This window comes from Orcinus orca, chromosome 11 (assembly GCF_937001465.1).
Source record: "Orcinus orca chromosome 11, mOrcOrc1.1, whole genome shotgun sequence".
In the NCBI taxonomy this organism is placed as follows: Eukaryota; Metazoa; Chordata; class Mammalia; order Artiodactyla; family Delphinidae; genus Orcinus; species Orcinus orca.
Window position 1 is genome coordinate 39,880,264 of NC_064569.1, and position 25,230 is coordinate 39,905,493.

General features: G+C 51.9%; 2 protein-coding genes across 12 annotated transcripts in view; one reads left to right on the forward strand and one right to left on the reverse strand.

Moving 5' to 3' along the window:
- KCNH3 (potassium voltage-gated channel subfamily H member 3) overlaps nucleotides 1-3,855 on the forward strand; it is a 20,368-nt gene extending 16,513 nt beyond the window's left edge. For 5 of the 6 annotated variants that reach the window (XM_004274361.4, XM_049694864.1, XM_049694865.1 and 2 more), the window contains 5 exons: nucleotides 324-541; nucleotides 1,229-1,560; nucleotides 1,953-2,059; nucleotides 2,695-2,771; nucleotides 2,864-3,855. In XM_004274361.4, the coding sequence (XP_004274409.1) occupies nucleotides 324-541; nucleotides 1,229-1,560; nucleotides 1,953-2,059; nucleotides 2,695-2,771; nucleotides 2,864-3,460 (1,331 nt within the window). In that variant the 3' untranslated portion in view covers nucleotides 3,461-3,855. Of the gene's footprint in view, nucleotides 1-323; nucleotides 542-655; nucleotides 727-1,228; nucleotides 1,561-1,952; nucleotides 2,060-2,694; nucleotides 2,772-2,863 lie in introns of those variants that run through there. The other variant, XM_049694866.1, reaches the window with a different exon arrangement.
- Nucleotides 3,845-13,907, reverse strand: MCRS1 (microspherule protein 1). Of its 6 annotated transcripts, none has more exons than XM_033436371.2 (16): nucleotides 13,793-13,905; nucleotides 13,416-13,477; nucleotides 12,508-12,627; nucleotides 11,861-11,999; nucleotides 11,357-11,495; nucleotides 10,585-10,743; nucleotides 10,325-10,434; nucleotides 9,283-9,391; nucleotides 8,870-9,008; nucleotides 5,924-5,999; nucleotides 5,554-5,582; nucleotides 5,343-5,435; nucleotides 5,058-5,140; nucleotides 4,775-4,862; nucleotides 4,400-4,527; nucleotides 3,845-4,279 (listed from the first exon to the last, which is right to left on the reverse strand). In XM_033436371.2, exons 3-16 carry the CDS (start codon nucleotides 12,515-12,517, stop codon nucleotides 4,193-4,195), a joined length of 1,389 nt encoding a protein of 462 aa, XP_033292262.1. In that variant the 5' UTR covers nucleotides 12,518-12,627; nucleotides 13,416-13,477; nucleotides 13,793-13,905; the 3' UTR covers nucleotides 3,845-4,192. The 6 variants fall into 6 exon arrangements, 5 of the variants coding, with proteins under 5 accessions (XP_033292262.1, XP_033292261.1, XP_033292263.1 ...); XM_033436370.2 differs by having other exon boundaries at nucleotides 13,279-13,477; XM_033436372.2 differs by having other exon boundaries at nucleotides 12,187-12,627; nucleotides 13,279-13,477.
- Between the last annotated feature and the right edge of the window lie 11,323 nt (nucleotides 13,908-25,230).

Below are 25,230 nucleotides of genomic sequence, written 5' to 3' on the forward strand. Positions count from 1 at the left end.
CCCCGGGGAGTCTGGTTGGTTTAACTTTCCCGGAGGATTCTGATCCACAGGCAACCTGGGAATCACTAGAACTGGTGTCTCAGATCTGAAATTTGGGTTGTTTCAGCACAGTGCTTTGATCCCAAATGTGCTTGAGCACCTGGGTCACAGTGCTCTTCACCCCGAGCCTGTCTGAGGAGCCAGTGAGGCAGGCAGCAGGGGTCAGCCAGGGCCCGGGCCCCGCTACTCCCCACCTGTCCTGGCTAGAGAGGCCCCACTCAACCCCCGTCTCGGCTCGGGTGGCTGAGGGGCAGGACTTGCTGACCTCTGCTTCCTCTTCCCAGGGAAGGGCGATCTGATTGGCTGTGAGCTGCCCCGGCGTGAGCAGGTGGTCAAGGCCAACGCCGATGTGAAGGGGCTGACGTACTGCGTCCTGCAGTGTCTGCAGCTGGCTGGCCTGCACGAGAGCCTCGCGCTGTACCCCGAGTTCGCCCCCCGCTTCAGCAGGGGCCTCCGAGGGGAGCTCAGCTACAACCTGGGTGCTGGCGGAGGCCCCGCAGAGGTGAGGGTGCGGGCAGAGAAGGGGTTTGTGGGAGTGCCGTGTGAGCACCCCGCACGTGGTGGTGGTGGGGCTCTACGCTCTGCTGCCCCTTCACACTCTCACACTGTCCTTTAGAGCCCAGCCCAGCTCTGCTCAGCCGCCACTCCCAGCTCTGCCGGCCCCTGAGACGGCCCGCGAGTCCAGCGGTACCAGACAAGGAGGCTGTGAGGTCACAGATGAGGGGTGGTGCCCATGGGTCGGGGCCAGGCAGGCCGCACACTAGTCTCCAGGCCGTCTCTGCAGAGAGCCCTGCAGTGCCCCCTGCTTCTTCACAGTGACACAGGACTGCTCTGAGGGGCTTTTGAATTTTCCTGCCTTATCTTACTAATTCCAAACCGGTTTTTGGTACCAGGTCCTCCTGGATAGTTCAGTTAGCCTCAGGGACCAAGTAGAGGGACAGCGTGTCCACACTTGGCTAGCATTTTGAGGGACAGCAAATGCCTCCGGGGCTTGGTGGCTTTGTGGTGGCAGCAGAAAAGCACCCCGTTCCCTTGCTGAGTCTCTTCCTTGGGAGGTGGGAGACACTGGGCATCCTGTTTAACAAAAACAGCTCCTCCTGTCTAGGGCGATGAGACCAGGTCGGGGGGGTGGTGAGTGGGACATAGCGGGAGCTCCCCATGATGATTCCCTGTCCCCCACTATCCCCAGGTGGACACCAGCTCCCTGAGCGGCGACAACACCCTCATGTCCACACTGGAGGAGAAGGAGACAGACGGGGAGCAGGGCCCCGCAGCCTCGCCAGCCCCAGCTGATGAGCCCTCCAGCCCCCTGCTGTCCCCCAGCTGCACCTCATCCTCCTCGGCCGCCAAGCTGCTATCACCACGACGACCAGCACCCCGGCACCCGCTGGGTGGCAGAGGGCGGCCGGGCAGGGCGGGAGCTTTGCAGGCTGAGGCCGGCCCCTCTGCTCACCCTCAGAGCTTAGAGGGGCTGCGGCTGCCCTCTGTGCCATGGAATGTACCCCCAGATCTGAGCCCCAGGTGAGCGAGCTCTGGGCCACTAAACTCTGGGCAGAGCTGCAGTGATAGGGCTGGGGCCCCGGCCAGGCACACCCCTGCCCTGGATGCCCATCTGTCCCTCCAGCCTCCTCCAAGAAGCCTTCCTTGACTCCTCCTCCTCCCTGCTGCCCCCGTTCCACCATTCATGCCACGCACTGCTCAGAACTCTCTTGCTGTTTCACCTCATTCAAGTTTGAATCCCTAGTGAAACTGCGAGCTCCTAGAGGAAGGGACCACGTGTTACCCTTCGCTTGGGGCCCCAAGTCCCCGGCCCAGCTCCAAGCCTCTGCAGCCTCTGCGGACAGTGGGACATCTTGTCCCATGAAACACTGCAGTGGCTGTCTGTCAACTGATTTGTTGTTCTGTGTCCACAGGGTAGTAGATGGCATTGAGGACGGCTGTGGCTCTGACCAGCCCAAGTTCTCTTTCCGGGTGAGGCGGTCTGGCCCAGAATGTAGCAGCAGCCCCTCTCCCGGACCAGGTACTGGGGCCCGGGTCCGGGGGGAAGTTGGCAGGGCAGCCTCTTTGCCCTGGGAGCCTCTGAGAAAGTGGCAGGGCACAGACTTTGGGTGCCCTCTTGCCCTCACCCACCTGCATGGTTTGGGCAGGGCAGTGGGTAAGACCAGCACCTTGGTGTTGGAAGGTAGCTGGAATGGAGCTTGGTGAGATCTCTGCTGCCAGATCTCTGTGTGACCTCGGTTCTCACCCCAGCTTCCCATCTGTAAAAAGGTGGTTGTGCATGTTAAATGAGATAATGGTGCTGAAACCCTCAGCACCGTGTCTGGCCCACTGGGGGGGATACAGGACTGGGGAAGCAGAGTTGGAAGTGGCCCCTGGGCAGGCCAGGCGGCCCAGGTAGTGTCCCCTTGCCTGGAGGACAGAACAAGAGACAGGCACAAAGGCAGCTTCCTGAGGGAGAAGCACAAGCCAGTGTGCCCGAGGCCCCCTGGCGGTTTGCACAGAATTCAGCAACTCAGGTAAGGCTGTAAATGGCTGTTCCTGGCGGCAGCAGGCCTGGCCAGGCCAGTGTGGTCTGCGCTAAGCGGGCGGAGGCCTGGACCCCATGCTGTCTTCATTCACCAGCCCTGCCTGGTAACCCCACCCTACTGTCCACAGAGAACAGCCTGCTCACTGTCCCCCTTGGGCCCAGCGAGGTGAGGAACACAGACATGCTGGACAAGCTTCGGCAGGCGGTGGGTGAGGGGCAAGGGTGGGGGCGCCTGCCGTTGTGAGGTCCCCACCCCACTGACCGCACCCTCCTCCCACCCTCCTCCCTTCCCTGCAGGTGATGGAGCTGTCTGAGCAGGTGCTGCAGATGCGGGAGGGGCTGCAGTCCCTTCGCCAGGCTGTGCAGCTCATCCTGGCACCCCATGGGGAGGGCCCATCCCCTCGGGCGTCAGGAGAGGGGCCCTGCCCGGCCAGCGCCTCTGGGCTCCTGCAGCCTCTGTGTGTGGACACTGGGACGTCCTCCTACTGCCTGCAGCCCCCAGCTGGCTCTGTCTTGAGTGGGACCCGGCCCCACCCTCGTCCAGGGCCCCCTCCCCTCGTGGCACCCTGGCCCTGGGGCCCCCCGGCGTCTCAGAGCTCCCCCTGGCCTCAAGCCACAGCTTTTTGGACCTCCACCTCTGACTCAGAGCCCCCAGGCTCAGGAGAACTCTGCCCCGAGCCCAGCACCCCAGGCCCACCGCCTCCTGAAGAAGGGGCTAGGACTGGGCCCCCGGAGCCCATGAACCAGGCCGAGGCTGCCAGTACCGGAGAGCCGCCACCAGGGGCAGGGGGCCTGGCCTTGCCCTGGGAACCCCAAAGCCTGGAGATGGTGCTGATTGGCTGCCATGGCTCTGGCACAGTCCAGTGGACCCAGGAAGAAGGCACAGGGGTCTGACCGCCAGCCCCAAAGCTGCTGCCAGACATGCTGCCATCTGCCCAGCTTCAGGGTGGAGGAAGGGTGGCAGCCACCCCGGGACTCCGTGCTGCCCGCTGGCTCAGGGCAGGGAGCTTGAGAGCAAACAAACAAGGGCCTGGCCCCGGATTCTCACAGGGAGGGCTAGAACTTCTTCAGCCGCAGGCCCCAGGCTAGGAATCTTTGGGCTCCTACTCCTGGGGCCCTTCCTCACCTCAGCCTGCTCCTCTGACGTCTCATCTCCCTCTGCAGGCTGGGGGACAGTGGCCTGAGGCCAAGGAGGGGTTCTGCTATCCCCTGCATGTGCCCCTGCCTCACCTGTCCCCACATTTTTTATATTAAAAAAAGAATAATAAAAGAAACTACTTGGGAACTCAGTGCTTTGTATTTACAAAAGAAAAATAATAAAGGAAAAGTCTGAAGCTAACCAGCTGGAGACACGGAGCCAAGGTGGGCGTCTGGGGGAGAGGGTAGGGGCCTCTGCAGAGAGAAGGCGAGGGGCTCTGGCACTAAGGCAGCCTGAGGGGCCCAGCCTCTAGGGGCTTCCCCAGGGCCAGCCCCGCCCTCCCGCAGAGGCTCAGATCAAGGGGCCAGGAGCTGAGTCTCCCGCAGCCCCCTCTGGTTTTTCCAGGAGCCTGAGTTGCCAGCTCCAGGGGTCTGGGAGGGCAGGGGAAACTGAGGCCAGAGAGAGCCCAGGGGTCCTGCCACCACTTCTCACTGTGGTGTGATCTTGGCAGCCTCGGCCCGAATAAGGGCAATGAGGTCCTGGTTGATGAGGAAGACGAATCGCAGGCTGGCGATCTGCGGGCGGGAGAGAAGGTGGCTAAGGACAGGGGTGAGACTGGGGGCCGGGGCAGGCCCACACGCTGCCTCACCACACCATGGGGCTCATCCCGGCCTTTCCACCTCCCCCCAGCTCACCTCCACCACGGAGTTGTTGCTAAGGCGCCATTTGGAGCCACACAGCACAGGTCGTCCATCGATGTAGATGGGCCGCCGGCCCTCGTTGGCAATGAAGAAATCACCGTTGTTCTTCAGCTTGATGACACCTATGGGAATAGAGAGGAACGGGGGTATGATGGGATGGGGGGAAGGCCAGAAGAGGGCCTGAAACCCCCATGTTCCCTCTGCTTCCTGGGGCCGCTAGAAGGCACCCAGGACTCCCAAGTTAGAGATCTTAAAATGCCAGCTCCTCAGCCCCACCCAGTCCCTGAGGTTCCCACGGAGACCAAGCCCCAGGGCTGGAGGGCAGCGAGAGGCTGGGAGCAACATCCTCACACTGCTTCCCGCTGGTACCTTGCTTCCGGGAGATCTTCCAGGCCGGACCCTCCAGAGACAGGTCCACGTCAATCTGGTTATCCTTGGTTGCTCTGCCTAGGGTGATCTGGGGAAATGGGGCAGGTGAGGGCTGGAACCTGAGGAATGGGGAGGAGTCCACACAGGCCCAGGAAAGATGAGAAATCAGGGACCAGACATAGAAAGGGCAGTGAGGGGAAGATCGATGGAGGAGGGGAACCTAGGAAGGGGGAGGTAGGGGTGGGGATGGGGATGAGGACAGCGAGGGCTGGGCCGGCCTCACCTCTCTCGAGCGCATCAGGTACCGCACCATGCGGCCCCGCAGCACTGCCAGGGTCTGGTTGTCAAAGTCCGGAGAGCTCATGCCTGGGGGAGAGCAGCTCATGTCAGAGAGGAGCCCACTCTTGAGAGCCACAGCATGGAAGGCAGGGAGCCAGGGCAAGATCCACTAAGGGAAAGGAGCCAGAGGTCTGGGAAACGAGGGTGAACCCAGCTAAGCAGCCAAGGGGGCGCAGGGAGGGGCGAAGGGATTTGGAGCACGACCCTGCTGGTCCCCCGGCCTCCTCACCTGTGATGCTATCTACTAGCACCTGCCACTTATGCAGTTCCTGTTCCAGCTGCCGAATCTCTCGTTTCTGACGCCGGTCAGCCACTGTCAGCTCTGGGGTGAGGTGGGGTGGTAATGAAGGACACGCTGAGGTAACCAGCACCTTGTACTGTTTCTCTCTGTTCCAGCAGGAGCTCCCACCCCCTCACTGTCCCCACCAGGGCACACTCACCATGTTCTAGGACTTCATCTCGCATTTCCCTGGGGGGCGAGAAGGGAAGGATGAATCAGGCTCCAATTTGAGCTCACCTGCCATCACCATTAGGTGCTACTGGGCTCAGTAGGATCCCTCAGTCCCTCAGCCCAGTGGTCCCGTGGGCTGCTCCTCTGGCCTTAGCCTAGCTTCCCTCCCTGGGGTGGGGGTAAGATACAACGGGGGTGGGGGGCTGGGGAGGGCGCTTAGCAGGGAGACTAACAGCTACAACTGGAGCTCCAGGCCGAGTCTCCCTGCAGCAGGAGAGGCAGGGCCAGGCAGCACAGGGAGCTCTGTCCTGGGGAGACACTCAGCTCTCTGTGCCCTGCCTGTGGCCCCAGCCACTCACTTGAGCTTACTGTCATCAATCAAGTCCTCTGCGTCGGAGAAATTCAGCACTTGGTCCCCCTTGGGCAGTGGCTGCACTGAACGAAGGACAGAGGGAGGGTCAGCGCCAATGCTCCTACTCAACCACAAGCTGCTGAGCAGACAAATGAACTAAGAGGACAAACTGTAAAGACAGCCCATGGGGACGGCCTCGTGCTGAAATCAACAAAAGTTAACCTGATACAGGTAACAGCATGCATGCAGATCAGACTGCACGCTACTTTGGCACAAAGCATTCCTGGGGTTTGCTGGGGGGCAGAGGTGGTTCTAGAAAGGGAAGGGAATTAAAATTGACCTTTGGGGCTTCCCTGGTGGCGCAGTAGTTAAGAATCCGCCGGCCAACGCAGGGGACACGGGTTCTAATCCTGGTCCGGGAAGATCCCACATGCCGCAGAGCAACTAAGCCCGTGAGCCACAACTACTGAGCCTGTGCTCTACAGCCTGCGCTCCACAACTACTGAAGCCCGCACGCCTAGAGCCCATGCTCTGCAACGAGAGAAGCCACTGCAACGAGAAGCCCATGCACTTCAATGAAGAGTAGCCCCCACTCGCCGCAACTAGAGAAAGCCCGCGTGCAGCAACAAACACCCAACGCAGCCAAAAATAAATAAAAATAAAATAATTAAAAAAAAAAAAGTTGACCTTTGCACGCTCTTTTCAGTGTGCGAAGAGTTCTCACTTACAAAGCCTTGAACTACATAGGGAAGGCATTACTATTAGCTGCACGTTACAGATGAGAAAACAGATACAGGAGGAAGGGTTAAGCTATGTGACTAGTTCAGGACACAGACAGGAATCAAGGCCTGCTTTCCTGATTCCAAATCCAAACTGCCTCTTCTACCACATCACATGCTCCCAAACATTTTCTGCCACATTCAGCAAAGGGCTGAGAGGCACATGCCTGTCAAGTCTCACTCAGGATGTGTCAGAAGGGAGCCTTAAGCCAGTGTTTTCAAATTGTGGGTCATGACACGTTAACAGGTCATGAAATTCACTTTTTTCCAAAAAAAAAAAGAGAAAGAAATGGAATGCAATAATATCAGAATCCATCAGATGTATTCAGGATAAATATTGTTTTATGAAAGTTTTTCAGTTCTTTTCTGGCCAAAATGTAAAAGCGATTGGGGTCCCCAAATCTGAGAACTCCTGCCTTAGTGTCAGTTGTTCCCAGGGCTGCAGCGTCTGCTCAGCAGCAGCTCCGACTAGCTAGTGAGACTGCTGGTTGAGGAGTTTGACAACCCCTGAGGTATCATCACTGCCAGGGAAGTGAGGGGGGCTGCATAGGAGCCACAAATGCTCCACCACCACCGCCCTCCACCTTAGTTCAGACTGTGGGGAGATGGGGTTGGGGCAGTCACCCTGCCAGAACTGCCTGAATCCTACCAACCTAATATTCAGCTGACTGGATAGGTAAGCAGTGTATACTCCCTGTTCCTAGGGACTCCAAGCATGAAATAGCAAAGGAGAAATCAAATATCCACATAAGACGACCCTTGAAGAGAAAAATTATACCTTTACGTTAACAAATATACACAATAGGGGCTTCCCTGGTGGCGCAGTGGTTAAGAACCCACCTGCCAATGCAGGGGACATGGGTTCGAGCCCTGGTCCAGGAAGATACCACATGCTGCGGAGCAATTAAGCCCGGGCGCCACAACTACTGAGCCTGCGTGCCACAACTACTGAAGCCTGCGTGCCTACAGCCCGTGCTCCGCAACAAGACAAGCCACCGCAACAAGAAGCCCACGCACTGCAATGGAGAGTAGCCCCCGCTCGCCACAACTAGAGAAAGCCCGCACGCAGCAATGAAGACCCAATGCAGCCAAAAATAAAATAAACTTGTTAAAAACAAACAAAAAAAAACCCAAATATACACAAGGTAACTTTTAAAATAGTGACAAAGGAGCTAGCAACAGCAGCAAAAATAAACTTTATCCAGTGTCTGTTCTCTCTGCAGGAGGTCAGTGATAGCTGAGCCTGAGGAAGCAGCAGATATCTGGAATAAAGACGGCTGCCCACTGGGCACTAAATTCAGAGATCCTCAGGAAGGAAAGATGGGGCCTCCCCTGACAAGATTTCCTAAAATCCTCTGGTAGGAATCTTTTATTATCCAGAAGCTGCAGGGCCTAGCGAGTAAGGTGACAGGCAGAACTGAAGCTTCATTTTCAGAACAGTACGAACAACTACATAGTAGCCAACGTGCAATAATCTTTAGGAAGTAAAGTGTGCTTGGACTGTGAAAGTCTGACCCTGAAACCCAAATCTAACTGAAGAGCTTCCTGCAGTTTAATCAGACTGCTTTCCTAGTATCTGTTATTAGGAGAGTGAGAGTTTTGCTGGTGAGGGAAGAGAGGAAGCTTTCTGGCCCTTGGGAAAGGAGAAAGACAGGCGGCCTGGGTTAAAGTCCCTGCAGGGATTTGGGAATGGCCTGAAGACAGCCCCACGGCACAAATGCTTGGTGGAAGGAGAGGCAGTGAGGAGTGTGGAGAGAGGGAAGGGGCAGAAAGCCTTAGAGAAAGTGGGTGGGAAAGGGGGACAGGTGAGTGGTGAAGGGACTTTCACATTTTACTCATGTTTGAATGTTACTTGTGAAGAATATACTATTATTTATGTAATGGTAAAACATGTCAAAAAACCCAAAAAAGTCAAGAAGTGGGAGACAACTCTGCCCTTTAGTCTTTTTGTTCAGGATTCTAGGCAATTTTGGCTACCCTCACCATGATCCTAAGACCATTCCAGCCACTCTCCCTCCCTCTGGAAGGAAGTGGTTTTTGCTGCAAAGAGAGACGAACAAGACACTGGGGGCCACGGAGGGATCTGTTACAGGGCACCTGAGGGCAGCTGTGTCCAGCCCCCTTCACACTCACATACACACACCCTCACTCTGCCAGCTCCTGGGCCCAGTTACCTGTCTGGTCCTCCAACAGGTAATACTGCTTCATGAGCTGCCAATGGGCCTGCAGAGCCTTGGCAGTACGGGCCAGGTAGAAGGCATCAGGGTGTCTGTGCAGCAGGTCCTGGAAGGTCTCCAAGGTGGGCTGGCTGGTCTGGAGGGCAAGCAGCACACTCTGGGCATCTGGGTTTCCTTGCTCCTGTCTCTGCTGTACCATCCGTGCCCCCTGCCCCAGTCCCCAGAAGGAGGTGGAAAAAGTGATAGCTACTGCCACCCAGGAAGCCAGGCTTGGCTCTCCCTGAGGACCCGGTCCACAAAGGCCCTGCAGGTGTACGTGCGTCTCCAAGCAGTGGAGCCTCCCCGCAGTCAGTTTTCCAGGTTAGCCGGCTCCTGCCCTGCCCCTCGGCATTACCAGCCCTCAGCCTTACCGATCCCACTTTGCTCAGCAGCTGCTCTTCAGCCTTGCTAAACAGGGCCTTGCTCTGGATGGCGGCAATGGCCTCTGGGTGCAGCTGTCTCATGGCCTGGCAGGCCAGCCTGGGCAGGAGGGAGATAGAGGGCAGGGCAGGGTTGAAGGAAGGGTGTCAAGCAATCTGGGGTTCCTACTTCTCCAAAGCCTGCAGGCCTCTGAGATCCAGAACTCAAAGATCCAGGCCCTCTACAGGAAGAGCCCAAGGCTTTAGCACAGGACCTGTGCCCTCGTGCGTCTGCCGAAAACATCAACAGGCAACTCAGAAAACTCAGCTTCCTGTGTTCAACCCCGTGAAGAGGCTCAAGGGCACAGCTGCCTACAGGCCAGTCCGGAGGGAGCTCCTGAGACCAGCTGCTGCTCCTGCCCCAAGAACTTTCTCCTTACTTGGCCAAAGCTGCCACCCACTAGCCACCTCCTCTTTCCCAAGCTGTGCCCTGCCCATTTCTTGGTATATCAGGGCTGTGGCTATAGCTTAAGTGGTGACAGGGGCTGTGGAGTAGAAGATGGGTGTTAAGCATTCGACCAAATTCTGATGATATCAAACGAAGTGACTGAGAAGGAAGAGTGTGTGTTGTGTGTGTGCATAGGTGTATTTGGACTGTTGGAGCTGGAAGAGGCCCTGGTGCTCTTCTGTTCCAACTCCTTCTTCTGGAGGAAGAAACTGTGGGAGGTCAGTGTGGGAAGGCTGGGAGGTGACCGCCCCAAACCACAATGCACACGGTGGTAGAACAGGGCTCCTGGCACTCATGTGGTGTTTTCTCTCATGCTACTTCCTTGGCTTCCAGGTCCTTGCTCCTGACATCCAGCCTGGATTAGCAGGGTTGGTATCAGGAAGCAGCTTCCCCCTGAAGCCTGGCAGGTCTCCAGTATCATCTCAGAAGATACAAGACCCCAAGGAGCCCTGCCTCCCAGGCCCCTCCCCTGTACAATTCTTTCTGTTCAGGAGCCAAATTCTGGTGTCCCCAGTACCGCGCCGCTGCTGGGGCCAGCCCACTCACTTGGAGATGACAGGATCGTAGAGCAGGGCGTACCAGCGCTCCTGGACTTCCCGCAGGGTGAAGCGGCAGCTGAACTTCACGCCCAGGTGGACAGATGTCAGGTCATTGGTCTGCAAGGCCCCAGAGTGGTTTGCTCCAGCCTCAGAGCTGGGAAGAACCCTCCCGGGCCACCTACAGGACACTGCCGGGCTAGATGGGGGGCTGGGAACTGGAGGCTGCGGGGAGAAGGCGAACACAACCCCTGTGGTGGGAAGCACTACCTGCAACACGGCATTGATGAGCAGGAGGTCGTCCGCAGGCTTCCAGCGGCCCAGATCCTTGGTCACCTGGAGTGGCTGTTTGCTCTTCTTCACACGTTTGGTGAGTCCAGGGGCTGGGGCTGGGCTGGGCGGCACAGGGGTGCTGGGGGCCTTGGACACCTGGGCAGAGGGCAGGAGCAGAGTGAGCTCATCAGGGCAGCTAGGGCTTCAGGCCTAGAGCTTCGCACACTGTGTGGCAGCTCCAGCCCCACCCAACAACAAGCCACAGGCCGGGGGCCTAGCTTTCCAGTGCCCATCCCTCCCCCTTCCCGCCCCCATCAAAGTACTTCTACACAGTCCTTGACCATATGGGGTCTTCTTTTTGCTGGTGGCGCCCCCCAACCCCAGCATGGAGGGTGGGTGGGGAGGATACCAGGAAAACACTCTTGCTGGTACAGTGTCTGGGGCCAGAGCAATGCCACCTGGGGGTTATTTTTACAGCCAGCAATGCTCGGAACAGGCTGTCTGCTCCCAGAATAGATGCATGCTCTATGCCTCCCACACAGAATGTGACACAGGATGCACTGACAGGGTGGTGATGGGCGCAGCAAGAAAAGCAGAGTAGCGAGAGATGGGCTCCCAGGAGGGAGGCATCTGAGGTGGGCCGGGGCAGCTTGATCCTCTCACAAGCCTCCTCTGCAGGGCTCTTGCCAGCTGGCAAAGGTTGTGGGGAAACACAAAATCTGGCACTGGCCCCCAACCCTCTCCATTCCCCACGTCTCCCAATCCTTACCTTCTTCTTCTCACTGGAGGAGGGTTCACTCCCCGAACAGCGCCCTGGTTCCACCCCACTGGCCCCCTTTGCCCGGGTAGAGGACTTAGCCAGGCTGCTCTCCACCAGCTCATCGTCAAACTTCTTTCTCTTGATGAACCTGAGAAGAGTCCTACCCAGTGAACGCTCTGTGCCCCATCCCCAGTACCCACTCACACACACCCAGCCCCCAAAGTAGAGCAGGTTCCCAGCAGGTAGGATGCTAACTGCTCTGGCTCAGTGGATGGGGCATGGAACTGCTATGCTCCACCCCTGAGATGACAGTGTACTGTACCACAAAGATTTCCTGTCCAAAACCTAAGATCTCCCTCCCTTGCTCTCAGTCTCATTGGGAGGGACTTAGTACGGACAGGAAAAGCACAAGAGTCTGCCAACAGTTGGGCTCCAGAGGGGCTCAGGGAGCCATTCCCAACAGGGGTGAAGGCATGCAGCAGTCTCAGCCTCTGGCCCTTCAAACCCTAGTACCTGGAGGAGCTTCTCCGTTTAGGGATGGTGCCCAAAGCCTGTGAGGAGGCCCGCTTCTGCCCTGCCAGTGACTCCTCATCCTCTGAGCGGCTGGCAGTGCCTGATGCCATCAGGGATGAATCTAGCAGCCCCTGAGAATCTAGAAAAAGAGCAGTGGTGAACCCAGGCCTCCTAAACGCCTAGCAGAGCCCTGAGCCTCTGCACATGGGAACCCTCCTCAGCCCCCCTTCCCCTACCAGCCCTCTTGGTCCCTCCCCTGCTTCCTTGACACTTGAAGTTTTAAGGTGGGAGTTCCTTGGCCATCCAGATCCCATCTGGGCCCAGACCTTCCACGCTGGGCAGTTCTCCCGGTGCCACGTGTCATGTCGTGCAGCACATGGTGCTCAGGTCAGACTGGTGATGCCGACACACCGGGCTCTGGGCATAACTGCTCCCTCTGCCATCAAAATGCAGCCATGCCAAAGAGCGTCAGCTCAACAGCAAGTCAGTCAACTGTGGCCTCTGCTGAGAGGTACGTGGGTGGTGCTGGCCCAGGGGGAGGTGGCAATGCCCAGCCAGGACCGAAAGACACACGTGCCAGGCACGGGGTGGAATCAGCAGATGCTTGGCGCCTGAGCGTTTGGGGAGCTGGCCCGGCCTCATACTACCTTTGTCCATCCTCTCACAATCCCAAAGCCACTGGTTCCAAACCACAGGGCTAGAAGGAAGAGTCCCACAGGTTCATCCAAGGATTCTGACCAGGTGAGCTTAGAGGCTGAGAAGAGATTCTGCAAAGGAGAAATGAGGCTCCCTGAGGCTCAGGTTTCGAACTGGCCAGCTTCACCTCCTTATACTGGAACAGGTCCCCAGGATCCCATAAGCTAGGGAAAACACCAGGAGAAGAGACACAATATATTCTGCCAATATGACCCTGATAAACCAGTAGCCTTTCGAAGGTCACCGACATCTCTGAGACAGTGATAAAAGCTATGGACCCTAGAAAAATGTACACATTAGAGTGGTTCACAAACCACTCTAATTCTACTCATAGCCCCTAGGTTAAGGGCCTTGACTATAAACTAGCAAGAAACAAGGGATTCTTGGCTCACTTTTTGTCAGCTGCCCATTCAGCTCCCCTCCCAGCCCAAAGCAGGGAAAAGGAAACGGAGATTGAACTCCCACCAGTCCATCTCACTTTTTTTCATCTGAAGCTCTGGCTGAAGATTTAGTGGGTGGTACCTCGTGGAAGCTAAAAAACGCGGCTTGGGAACTGAGCAAATATCAACCACCCTGGGGGGGGCCCTCGCCTAAGCCCGGAGAACTCAGGTAGTAGGGACTCTGCGGAGCGCGCCGCTTCGGAGAGTCCCGCCCCTTCTGACCAGGGCGTCTCTCCGCGCAGCGTTCTAGCCCTGCCCCCAGGTGCGCTCCTCGCGCCGTACCATTTGATACGGCTGGGAATCTTGCCACCTGGGGAGAGGGTGAAGGGCCCGATTCCGCGGGTAGACTGGGGCAGGGTCAGCGCCGCCTGCCTTCTCCGGCCCTCCACCCCTCGTTCTCCCCCCAAGGGCACACCCACAGTAGGGGATTAGTCCAGGTCTGTTTCACGGGCTCGGGATAGGAGTGGTGACGAAGTCAGCCCTGCAACGCAAAAGCAAAGCACCGAGTGAACCCCGATGCCCTCGCAGCCTTGGTTTAAGCCCCACGGGCCGGTGGCGGGGAAAGGGTGACTCCCAGGCCAATTCTCACCCCACCTTCGGCATGCCACCTTTGCGCATGCGTAACTTCTAGGACCAGATTCTGGCCCGGTCCGGCCCACGCATGCGCAGATTATCGGGGCGCTCCCGGGGCGGGGCCCCAAACCTGGCGGGGTGTCGTCCCCAGCGGCACTCTGGAGAACTCCATTTCATCCCCAACTCTGCTCAGAACACTCAGAGGCGAACCGCGAGGTCTCACCATTCCTAGGCTGCCAGCTCCAACAATTTCTCCGCGGCGACGGTAGCAGCCGCAGGGCCAAAGCCGGCTTCCGTGAGGCCCGTCTACTTCCGGGTCTACGAACTAAGGGCTGCGCAACCCCTTCCGGTTCACCCCGGTAACTTGGGTAAGGGGGCGTGGCCGTGGCCGTGGTAGCGAAGGTGTGGCTGTTTTGTTAACAGCCAAAATTAAAGGCTTTCCCAATTGGGACAACATATAGGGAGGCATCAGGGATTATAGAATCCAGGTTGGAGAAAGTGATTAAAGGGAAAGGCGAGACTTGGGGCAGGATAGCCTGAGTAGCGAGATGAGGCAACGCTGGAAGGGGCTGGCCCGAGGGTGGGGCCGGGCGGCCGACTAGATTTCGGCTTCCGAATCTTGCGGCCTCCTGAGACATCTAGGACTCTTTGATAGTTTCTCAGGACCAATTATGGATTGTTTGATTCCACCAAAGGTTTTAGAGAAACTACTCTGTGGCAGGCCCTGTGCTAGGCACAACACGGGGAGATGATGTTGAGCTCCCTCTAGCCGGAGAGATGTGACATATAGAAGGGGCAGGGAGGTTGATGTCTAAGGAACGGAGGGAGGGTTGTAGGCCGCGCTTCTAGAAGGTAGAGGCCCTGGGAGAAGGAGTGCCCTTCCCATCAGCCCGACCCCACCTGGATTCCTGGAGGCAGCTGTGGGCCCCGGGAGGTAAGACGACCCAAGGATGCACCTTCAGAGGAGAGTGCCCTGGAGATGGGAGGACAAAACTACAGGAAAAGTTGGGAGTTTGGGGGTGTGAGAGCTGTCTTGAGAAACCAGAAAGACTGTCCTCTAAAAGAGGGTTTCTATTTGTTTTATGCTTCCTTGGAGGGGCACAAAAGGGTAATAGCCTTAGAGAAACATACTGCGGCTCAGAATAAGAAAGATACAATTCCAAAGCTGTCCAGCAGCTAGGGTGGTCCCCTCAGTGGAGGTGTCAAGCACACATCACCTGGACATTGCCAGGCGATTCAAGTGTCAGATGGGAGGCTAGCGCTTCTGGCCCTGACAGTGTATGATAGCCTTCTGCTTCAAGAGTCCCGTGTTCATTTGTGATCTTGCTTAATGAGTATTAACCTATTTTATTTCCCCTGAAAGATTGTGTTTTCTGATACAAGGTGTGATGGACTATACTAGATATAGCATAGTAGCTATACTAGGTGAGAGTTATCAGGGAGGTCTCTAAGGAGGTGACAATTGAATTGAGATTTGACAGCTGATAAGGGACCAGTTAGGCAAAGAGCTGGGCTAAGATGACCTAGTCAGAGGGGACAGCATAACTCCAAAGCAGAAAAGAGCTTGGTGAGTTTGAGGAGGAGGAAGGAGATTAGTGTGGCTGGAACAGGATGATCAAGAAAAAGAGGGAGGTAGATGAGAATAGAGAGGTCATCAGGGCAGATCACATTAGGCCTTGTAGTTCATGGTATAGATTTTGATCTTTATTCTTTTTTTTTTTTTTTTTTTTTTTTTTTGCGGTACGCGGGCCTCTCACTGCTGTGGCCTCTCCCGTTGTGGAGCACAGGCTCCAGACGCGCAGGCTCAGCGGCCATGGTTCACGGGCCTAGCTGCTCCGTGGCATGTGGGATCTTCCCGGACCGGGGCATGAACCCGTGTCCCCTGCATCGGCAGGCGGACTCTCAACCACTGAGCCACCAGGGAAGCCCCCGATCTTTATTCTTTTTTTAAACAATTTTATTTATTTATTTATTTATTGCCATGCCGCACAGCATGCAGGATCTTAGTTCCCCCACCAGGGATCGAACCCATGTCCCCTGCAGTGGAAGCACAGAGTCTCAACCACTGGACCCCTAGGGAAGTCCCCTTGGCCCTTATTCTTAACGCATTAGAAAGCCCTTAAAGTATGACAAGCAAAAGCATCCATCCTGTGATATGATTTAATGTTTTAAATGATCCCTTTGTCTACTTGTGGAGAATGGATTGTAGGGGGGCAAAAGAGGAAGGAGAGAGATCAGATGAAGAGGCTATTGTTGCAATCCAAGTGAGAGAGGTAAACTCAGGGGGTTTAGCTGGGTTGTGGGGGCAGTAAGATCGGCAGAAATAGTGACTTTGATGTATATTTTGCAGGTAGAATCACAAGGACTTACTGATGGATTGAATATAGGATATGAGGGAAAAGGAAGAATCAAGGATAAGATCTAGATTTGGGGCCTGAGTACCTGGATGGATATGAGACAACCCCCCCTCCAGAATCTGGTCATACCTCACCAGCTCCAACACTATTTCCTGATCCAAATACCCTGAATTCACCTTCTCTCACCTGGACTATTGCAAGAGCTCCCTAACTAGTCTCCCAGCTTTCATCTTTACCGCCTCTCCTCCAATTTCTTCACAGCAGCTAAAAGAAATGGAAATCCACGCATATCAAGCCTCTGTTCAAAATCCTCCATCATCCTTGGAGTAGAAGCTCATGAGGTCATGACCTCATCTCCTGCTTCTCTCACTTGGTCTTTTAAAAGTTTCAGTCCCCATCCCCTGCATTCTGTATCTCTTCCCTGCTTTGTTTTTTCGTTAGCATTTATTTTCTCCTAATGTGTGATGTAATTTACTTATTTTTTTCCTGTTTATTATATGTCCCCCAGCAGTAGAATATAAGGTCTATGAGGGCAGGGGGTTTTGCCTGTTTTGTTCACTGCTATAGTAGGTACTTAATAAATATTTGTTGAATAAGCATGTTAAATAAACCTAGGGGAAAGGGGAAGTCTGTGGGAGGGGGAGGTTTGTATAGGCGCAGAAATGAAGAGTTCTGTTTAGACATGTTAAGTATGAGATGCCTGTGAGGTATCCTGGTGGAGGTGTTGAGTAGAGAGATGGGCACACTAGTCCAGTCACGGAGGAGACCTGAGCTGGAGATATACATTAGGGAATCATTCTCATGAAGATAATGCCAATGCCTAGGGAGACAGTGTAGACAGAGAATAGGAAGGTCCAAGACCCATGGCTGGGGCACTCCAACATTTAAGTTAAGGTGGAGGAGGAGCCAGCAAAGGAACAAAAAGAAGAGTGTGGATAAAAAGAAAACTTAGCAATGGCACCAGTCATCTAACCTCCAGTTAACTGTCCCTGGCTCCACGGTAATCTTTCACAGTGCAGCACTATCCCTGGGATAGACGTGGCTTACCGTGGAGGCCACGATCATCATGGTTTCTCCTGGATCTTTACTCAGGGCCCCAGGCTCCTTCATCTGGGGGATTAGGACATGGTGGTTAAGAATACAGGCTCTGCCTGACTTTAAACCTTAGCTCTATCACCTACCATCTTGTGATCTTGAGAAGTTAATATATTTCTTTGCCTCAGTTTGCCATCATCTGCGGGGAAATAGTAGTACCCACTTTGTAGGATGGTTCTGAGGAGTAAATCACTCATTGTTTAAACAAGTACGTTGTATATAGCAAGTGCTTAAAAAATGTTAGCTGTTGGTACTGTTCTTAGGGCTTGGGTCTTGGTGTCTCCTGCCAGGTGGTCAGTCTAGGACCCAGACTTTGATAGCACAGCCCTTCCCGGCTCCCATCCACTAGAGTAGGACCAGTTTTTCTTTCACCTAAGGCTGTTACCTTCTGGGCACTTGGTCAGAGGACACAGGATCTCTCTGCTGTTGGCTCAAATATACCTTCTTAGGAAGGCAAGTTTAATAAAGCTGTTGACCAGTACAAAGTTGCCTTTGGATTCACAATGCATTTTAAGTCAACATGAACTCTACTTGATATCTGTACACCTTTTTTTTTTTCTCTAAGGGAGGAGAAACCATTTGCAAAGGATGAGTCTCATACACAGACTGAATCTCTCTGAAATATCAATCCCCAAGGTAGAGAATCACAAACTTTATGAAACATCCGACTTATTTAACATGACAAAATGTATATATCTCAGTCCGAAAGCCAGAATCACACTTAATGAGGAAACCTAAATTATTCCCATTGAAGTTAGGTATTCCACAAGGATGGCCCCTGTGACTATTTTTATTTAACACTTCTTTGGAAGTACTAGCCTACTTAATTACAGAAGAGAGAGGAATGAGATAAAAAAACTAGAGAAGAAGAGGTGAAATTACCATTGTTTATTTATGATGTAATAGCCTAACTGGAAAATCCAAGGATATCAACTGAAAAACTAATACAAATAAGGCATTTTAGCAAAGTGGGTACAAATTAATTTATAAAAAGTCAATAAACAACAGCCAATTAGAAAGTATATGAGAATAAAATGTATCATTTACAATAGCAATGAAAATGTAATGTAACCAAGAGTAATCTTAACAGTGTGCTAGATCTAGGTGCCCAAAACTAAAAATGCTATTGAAGGACACAAAAGGAGACATGAATAAATGGAAAGGCATACTCTATTTTTGGGTTGAAAGACTCACTGTCATAAAGACGTCAGCTCTCATTAATCTATACATTTAACACAATCTAATACCAACAGACTATATAACCTGAATATAAAGTTCATATGGAAATTTTTGCATCAAGAATAACCATGAACATTCTGAAAAAGAAAGTTAATGAAAGGGGAATAGCTCTATTGGATATTAAACCAATAAAAGCTACAATATCTAAAATAGTAAAATCCAGAGGACACTAGTGCAAGCATAGACAATTTGATCAAGAGAACAAAATAGTCCAGAAATAGACACAAGACATTTAAAATGTTAGTATATGATAAAGATGGCATTCTCTATCAGTAGGGAAAAGATGGATTATACAGTAAGTGGTATTGAGACAATTGTGTAGCCACCTGAAAAAAAATAATGTGGTATCTCTACTTTAGTCCTTACGCTAAAATAAATCCATATGAATCAATTGTGTTTAAATAAATGTAAAATAGTAAAACTATCAATTTATATGTTGTAGTGGAGAAAATATCTCAGAATAGCACAAAGTTTCCCAAAGCATTAAAAAAGACAATTCTGTCAACATAAAAATCTATAATTTCTGCAGAGCAAAAAACACCATAAACAAAAACAAATGGCAAACTGGGGGAAATATTTGCAGCTCATACCACAGACAAAAGGACTAATTTGCTTGGTATATACAAAATCCCTTCAAATCAATATGAAAAAGAACAAAAATCCAATAACAAAATGGGATGGTTAACATAAAAGGAAAGATAAATGGCTCTTAGACATATGAAAAAATGCTCAATCTCATACACAAGAAAATTGAAACTACATTTAGATATCATTTTTCACCTATAGACAGGCAAAAAATCCAAATGTTTGACAATATGCCCTTGGCCTGGTTATGGAGAAACAGGCCCTCATATATGTTACCGGTAGAACCGTAAATTGTCAGTACTTGCCAAAATTACAAATGAATATAATTTCTAATCCAGTATACTTTCACACACGCAAAATAAACTATATAAAACAACAATAGCATTATTTACGGTAGCAAAAGTTTACAAACAATTCAAACATCTATCACTAGAAAACTACTTAAATAAATTATGGTCCACCATACAATGGAATATCATACAGCCAGGCTGAAGAGCTGTCACACAAATCTTTATAGGCCGTGATTAAATTCATGAAAAGCTATTAAAAAGTTTTTAAACGGGCATGGTATGAGATCTGGATTTTAGAAAGATCTCTCTGGCTTAGTATGGAGCATAGACTGACAGAGCAAAACTAGAGACAGGGAGATCAGTCAGTAGCCTAAATTAGGGTAGTCACCAAGGAAAAGACACATAAAATGTAGACTGGGGACTTCCCTGGTGGCACAGTGGTTGAGAGTCCACCTGCCGATGCAGGAGACACGGGTTCGTGCCCCAGTCCGGGAAGATCCCACATGCCGCGGAGCGGCTGGGCCCATGAGCCATGGCCGCTGAGCCTGCGCGTCCAGAGCCTGTGCTCCGCAATGGGAGAGGCCACAACAGTGAGAGGCCCACATACCGCAAAAAAAAAAAAAAAAAAAAATGTAGACTGGATAGGGCTTGATAACAGACTGGGTTTAGGGGTACAAGAGATGAGGCACTGATGATACCCTGGTTTCTGGCTTTGGCAGTAAATGGAGAGTGATAGTTATGCATTGAGATAGGGAGCATAAGTGGAGAAGCTCGTTTGGGTAAGAAGGAAAGATGATGAGTTTTATTTGGATGAATTGAGTTGGAGGTGCCAGTGGGCAATCAGTTGAGATGCTTGGTTGGGTGTTTGGGTATACAGCTCTATGACTCTGGGGAGAGATTGGGACTAGGGATAAATTGGGGAATCGTCATCATATAGCTGATGTTTGAAGCCATAAGGGAAGATGAAGTCATCTTGGGATATCCTGAGACATGAGGAGAGTGTCCAGGCCCTGAAGCGACCCCTGGAGTACAGGCAGAAGACTGTGCACTCCTACTAGAGCCAGAGGAGTGTGGGGAACAGGAGGGAAACCAAGTATCACATGACAGAAGCAAGGGAAGACTGTGGTAGCATTTTAGTGGTCCATGTCTCTCACTTGGTTATAATATCCTTAAGGACATAAACTGGGTCCTATTTTTGTTTTCTCCCTGTCTGCTCCATCCCCACCTTCAGTCAATACAAGGTTTTGCACATAATTGAGATGTCTGTGAACAAGATAAGGGCATGAATGACTAAATCCATTCAAAGCTGGGTCTTTACACTACTTTAGTTCAAATCGTCATTACTGTTCCTCTGATTGGTCTCCCTGCATCCATTCTCTAGCCTCTCCACATTGCCACGGCTGCCTCTCTAAAGTGCAGATCTAGTAACATCACTCTTTTCCTTGAAAATCATCAGTGGCTTTCCACTGCTGAGGAAAATCCTCAGCTTGGCCTTCAAGCTCATCCAAACCCAATCTCAGCCCAGCTTTGCTCCTGTAACACCTGGCTTCTTACCCATGAACTACGCCACACTGACTACGTTTTGGCCCGTAAACATGCTCCGTGCTTATAGTATTCTATTCCCTCGGATTCCCCACCCCCCTGCCACCTGCGTTAGTTCTATCCATCCTTCAGCTTTCTGTTGAAATCCCACTTAGACCTGAAGGCCTTTCCAGACCCTCACTGCAATGAACGTCTCCTTCTCCTGTTCTCCAATTATTTTGCATCTGTATTATATCACCTGCCCTGTACTGTATTTGTGTTTGTTACATATGCCAGCTCCCCCCTATTTACTACCCTGTCTCCACACTGGACTGTGAAAAGGGATTGTGTCTCAGTGTCATCATTACATCCAGCCTTCACACAGTACACTAAGTAATTGCTGAATAAGTGACGGGTGGATGGGTGGACGGTAAGTCCTTGGGAGTACAAAGACCTAGTTCTATTTATTTTTATTCCCTCTACAGTGCTTTGCATGTGGTGTGTACCCTATGTTTGCAGTAAGCTCCTTAGAAGTTTGTTTTATTGACTTTTATACTCTTACTGCCTAGTACAGAGCATAACATCACAGTGGGTGCTCAATAAATGTTTAAGGAGTCAATAATTACTCATTTAATTTGCTCTCAGTAGCCTCCAGAGAGGCCAATGGCTTTGGCAAACAGTGTTTGGTATGTGCTTCTGGCCAGCTCTGACAGGCTGCCTTTGCAGGCTATTGACAAGCTATGTCGTGTAGTATGGCTAACAGACCGAATTAGGGCTGTCATGATGGTTAAGCATTTAACACAAAGAGATGTGGCTCTCCAGGCAGAAACACAGCCCGGAAGAAGCCTCAGAGGCAAGAGCAAGGCAGCTCAACTATGGAGGGATGGGATCACTTATTCCTTAGAGAAAATTCTGACTTGGTTTCTACTATGTGCACAGCACTCTGTACTGGGGGCGGCTACAGCTGTGAAAGCAACTGGGCATCTGCTCTTAAAGAGTTTAAGATCTGGGGGGATGAGGACAGCCCACCAATAATCCCAGAACAAAGACAAGACTGACCATTGCTGGAAGAGATGCATGAACAAAGGTTGAGAGAGCCTCCAGGAGAAGGGGGCATCTTAGGGAGGACTAGGAGAGGCATCTTGGTAGGGCGAATAGCATTTGCGCTCATTTCCTAAATTTTCCTGAATGCAAAAGGAATTGTCAGTGTTCAACTGGTCTCCCTGTTTCCCCCTTCCCAGACTTCAGTCTGTTCACATCACTATGGCCAGAGCAATGCTCTTGAAGGTGAGGTCCGATTATGTCACTTCTCTGCTCAAAATTCTGCAATGGTTTCCATTTTATTCAGAGTAAAAAATGGCTCCTGGGGGCTTCCCTGGTGGCGCACTGGTTGAGAGTCCGCCTGCCGAAGCAGGGGACACGGGTTCATGCCCCGGTCCAGGAAGATCCCACATGCTGCAGAGCGGCTGGGCCCATGAGCCATGGCCGCTGAGCCTGCACGTCCGGAGCCTGTGCTCTGCAACGGGAGAGGCCACAATAGTGAGAGGCCCGCGTACCGCAAAAAAAAAAAAAAAAAAAAATGGCTCCTATTCTTTCAGAGTGAAAATAAAGTCCTTACCGTGGCCTACAAGGCCTTATGTGATCTGTCCCTCCAGTCATTCTCCAACACTTTCCTTGCTTTTCTCCTCCCACTCACTCACCTGGCACCAGTCACAATGGAGATACGGCCATTCCTTGACTATGCCAGGCATGCTCCCACCTCAGACTGTTCCCCCGGCCTGCATACCCTTCCCCAGGGCTCGTTTCTTCATCTCCTTCAAGTCTTTACTCAAGTGTCATCTCAGTGAGGCCTATTTTATGCCCTGTTTTAAATGGTAACCTTGGGACTTCCCTGGGAGTCCAGTGGTTAGGACTCGGCGCTTTTACTACCATGGGCATGGGTTCAATCCCTGGTTGGGGGACTAAGATCCCAAAAGCCTAGCGGTGCGGCCAAAAAAAAAAAGGTAAACTCTACATTCTGGTACCTTACCCCTCGTTGAAATTTGTGTTTCTCCATGGCATCTTTTACTATCTGACATACTGTGTATTTTACTAATTTTTTATTTGTCCATTTTTGCCCAATAGAATGTAAGCTCTGCGAAATCACTTTAAAAAAAAAAACAACTATTTTCTTCAGCACTGTATCCCTAATGCCTACAATAGTGCCTAGTATTAGTTACCCAATAGGTATTTGTTGAATGAATGAGGACGTGATACATGTTTGAAGAAGTCTTCAGGTAGGGCTTTCTGGAGGAGTTCCTAAAAAATAGTTGCCTGAAGAATCATTGACAAGGAGAGATCTCTGAACTGCACAGCTGAGGACCCTGCTGGAGATGAGTGGTCAAGCGAGGAGGAAGTGGCCCTAGGCTGAAGCCACCAAGAATTGTCTGCAGGATCCAGATGTCCAAAGGATGGGTCAGGAATCCCTTGTCTCATTCCCCTCATCTTTGCCATACTAGCTTTCCTCACTCAGCCAAGCACCTTCTCAGATGAACTCCACCCAGCTTCAGCTGTGTCCATCCTTCAGCGGTTCCGATACTTTTCATTTGGTCCTCTTGTTCTCCGGGCCAGCGGAGGCCCTTCAACAAGCACTTTGCTGCCTCCTTGTGGCTCCTGCAGGAAAGGAACTCTCTTCTGAAAGTGAGGTGACAGAGGCCTACACAGGGACTCTTAGAAAGGGGGCTGTGGGAGAGGAAACCTGAATCTTCTTGACCCCCATGGAGACCCTGAATTATTGGCAGCTGCCCTCCCGCCCACAGACATTACTGCTAATAGCGACGACCATCCCCTCAGCAGACAGCAGAGCCCTGACAGGTATGCCAGCTGGACTCAGCTTTGGTTGTTCCAGGTTAGGTCACCTTTGGGGGAAGAAATTTATTTATTTATTTAGCTGCGTCATGGCATCTTCGCTGCGGTGCGAGGGCTTCTCTTTAGTTGTGGCTCACGGGCTCAGTTGCCCTGTGGCATGCGAGATCCTAGTTCCCCGATCAGGGATAGAACCCGTGTCCCCTGCATTGGAAGGCAGATTCTTAACCACTGGACCACCAGGGAAGTCCCCTGGAGAAAGAATCTGAGGCAACAGTCAGATCCCAGGGCCTACCTTGAGGGGCATTCAGGCCAGTCAACTAGTATATCTAGCCTCTACCTACTCGGCCTCCTCCCAGCTCACAGCCAATAGTTTTTAAGGGGTGATGCAGCCACCAGCCAGCTCAGGGCCGGGTGTGTGTAAAGAGAGGAGGGGGCTGGGTGTGACACGAGTAGGAAGGCTGGGCACTGTGGAGAACTGGAGCCCATGCCCTGGAGGACACTGCTTAGCTGAGCCACTGCTCAGTTCCAGCCCGTTACTGTTTCTGTAGGTAACTGAAACCCACCTAAGCTAATATCAGCCCCTAAACAGGGAATGTCCTGGAATACCACTGGGTTATCTTGTAGACCTGTAAGGCATGGATACAGCCAGGCCTCAGTAACCATCTGGCTGGCAAAGTTTCTGATGAGACGACTTCTTACTTTCCTATGTAATTTGTTTTTCTTTCTGGCAGCTTTCAAGATGTTCTCTTATCTTTGGTTTCAGCAGTTAGACTATGCTATGCTTAGGTGTGTTTTGTGTTTATCCTGTTTGGGGTTCTCTGACATTCTTGGATCTGTGGTTTGTTCTCTTTCATTAATTTGGGAAATTCTTGGTGATTATCTCTTCATATATTTCTTCTGCCCCATTCAGTCTCCCTTCTTCTAGGACTTCAATTATGTGTGTTAGACCATTTGTCATTGTCCCACTCAAGTCGGTGCTTAGTTTTGGGTTTGCTCAATTATTCCTTTGTTTCCTCTTTATGTTACAGTTTGTTTACATTTCTTCTGACTTAGCTTCAAGCTCACAGATTTTTTCCTCTGCTTTTGTCCAGTTTGTTGATTAACTGGTTGAGGGAATTGTTCATCTCTGATATTAAGGTTTTCACTTCTAGCATTTCTGGTTTTCCATTTCTTTTTTAGTTTCCTATTCTCTTCTCAAATTCCCCATGTGTTCATGCATGTTGTTCACCTTTATCCACTAGACTAGATCCTTTAACATGGTAAATATAGCTATCTCAAAGTCCCCAATTGATAGTTTCATCTTAGCCATGCTCATATTCTTTTTTTTTTGCGGTACGCGGGCCTCTCACTGTTGTGGCCTCTCCCGTTGCGGAGCATAGGCTCCGGACGCGCAGGCTCAGCGGCCATGGCTCACGGGCCCAGCCGCTCTGCGGCATGTGGGATCTTCCCGGACCAGGGCATGAACCCATGTCCTCTGCATCGGCAGGTGAACTCTCAACCACTGTGCCACCAGGGAAGCCCTCTTTTTTTTTTTTTTAAAGAAGATGACTCCTCCAATCATAGTCATGCTCATTCTTTTTCTGACTTTTTCTAAGTTGGCCTCCCCAGCACATGGAACACACCAGACCCTGCATGGCTTTTGCCTCCCTGGTTCTTTGGTTGGGTTGTTTACAAAAGGTTTTTATCCCTTCCACTTCACCGATGTCTCCATGAAGGTCACAGTCAGG

What these genes read in the sequence shown, in the direction of transcription:
- MCRS1 (XM_004274360.4), bottom strand. An exon ending in CCTCCAGTGAGAAGAAGAAG is followed by an intron (nt 10,744 to 11,356) that starts GTAAGGATTGGG and finishes CCCTCTGCCCAG; the next exon opens with GTGTCCAAGGCCCCCAGCAC. An exon ending in GCAACAACTCCGTGGTGGAG is followed by an intron (nt 4,280 to 4,399) that starts GTGAGCTGGGGG and finishes TCCCGCCCGCAG; the next exon opens with ATCGCCAGCCTGCGATTCGT.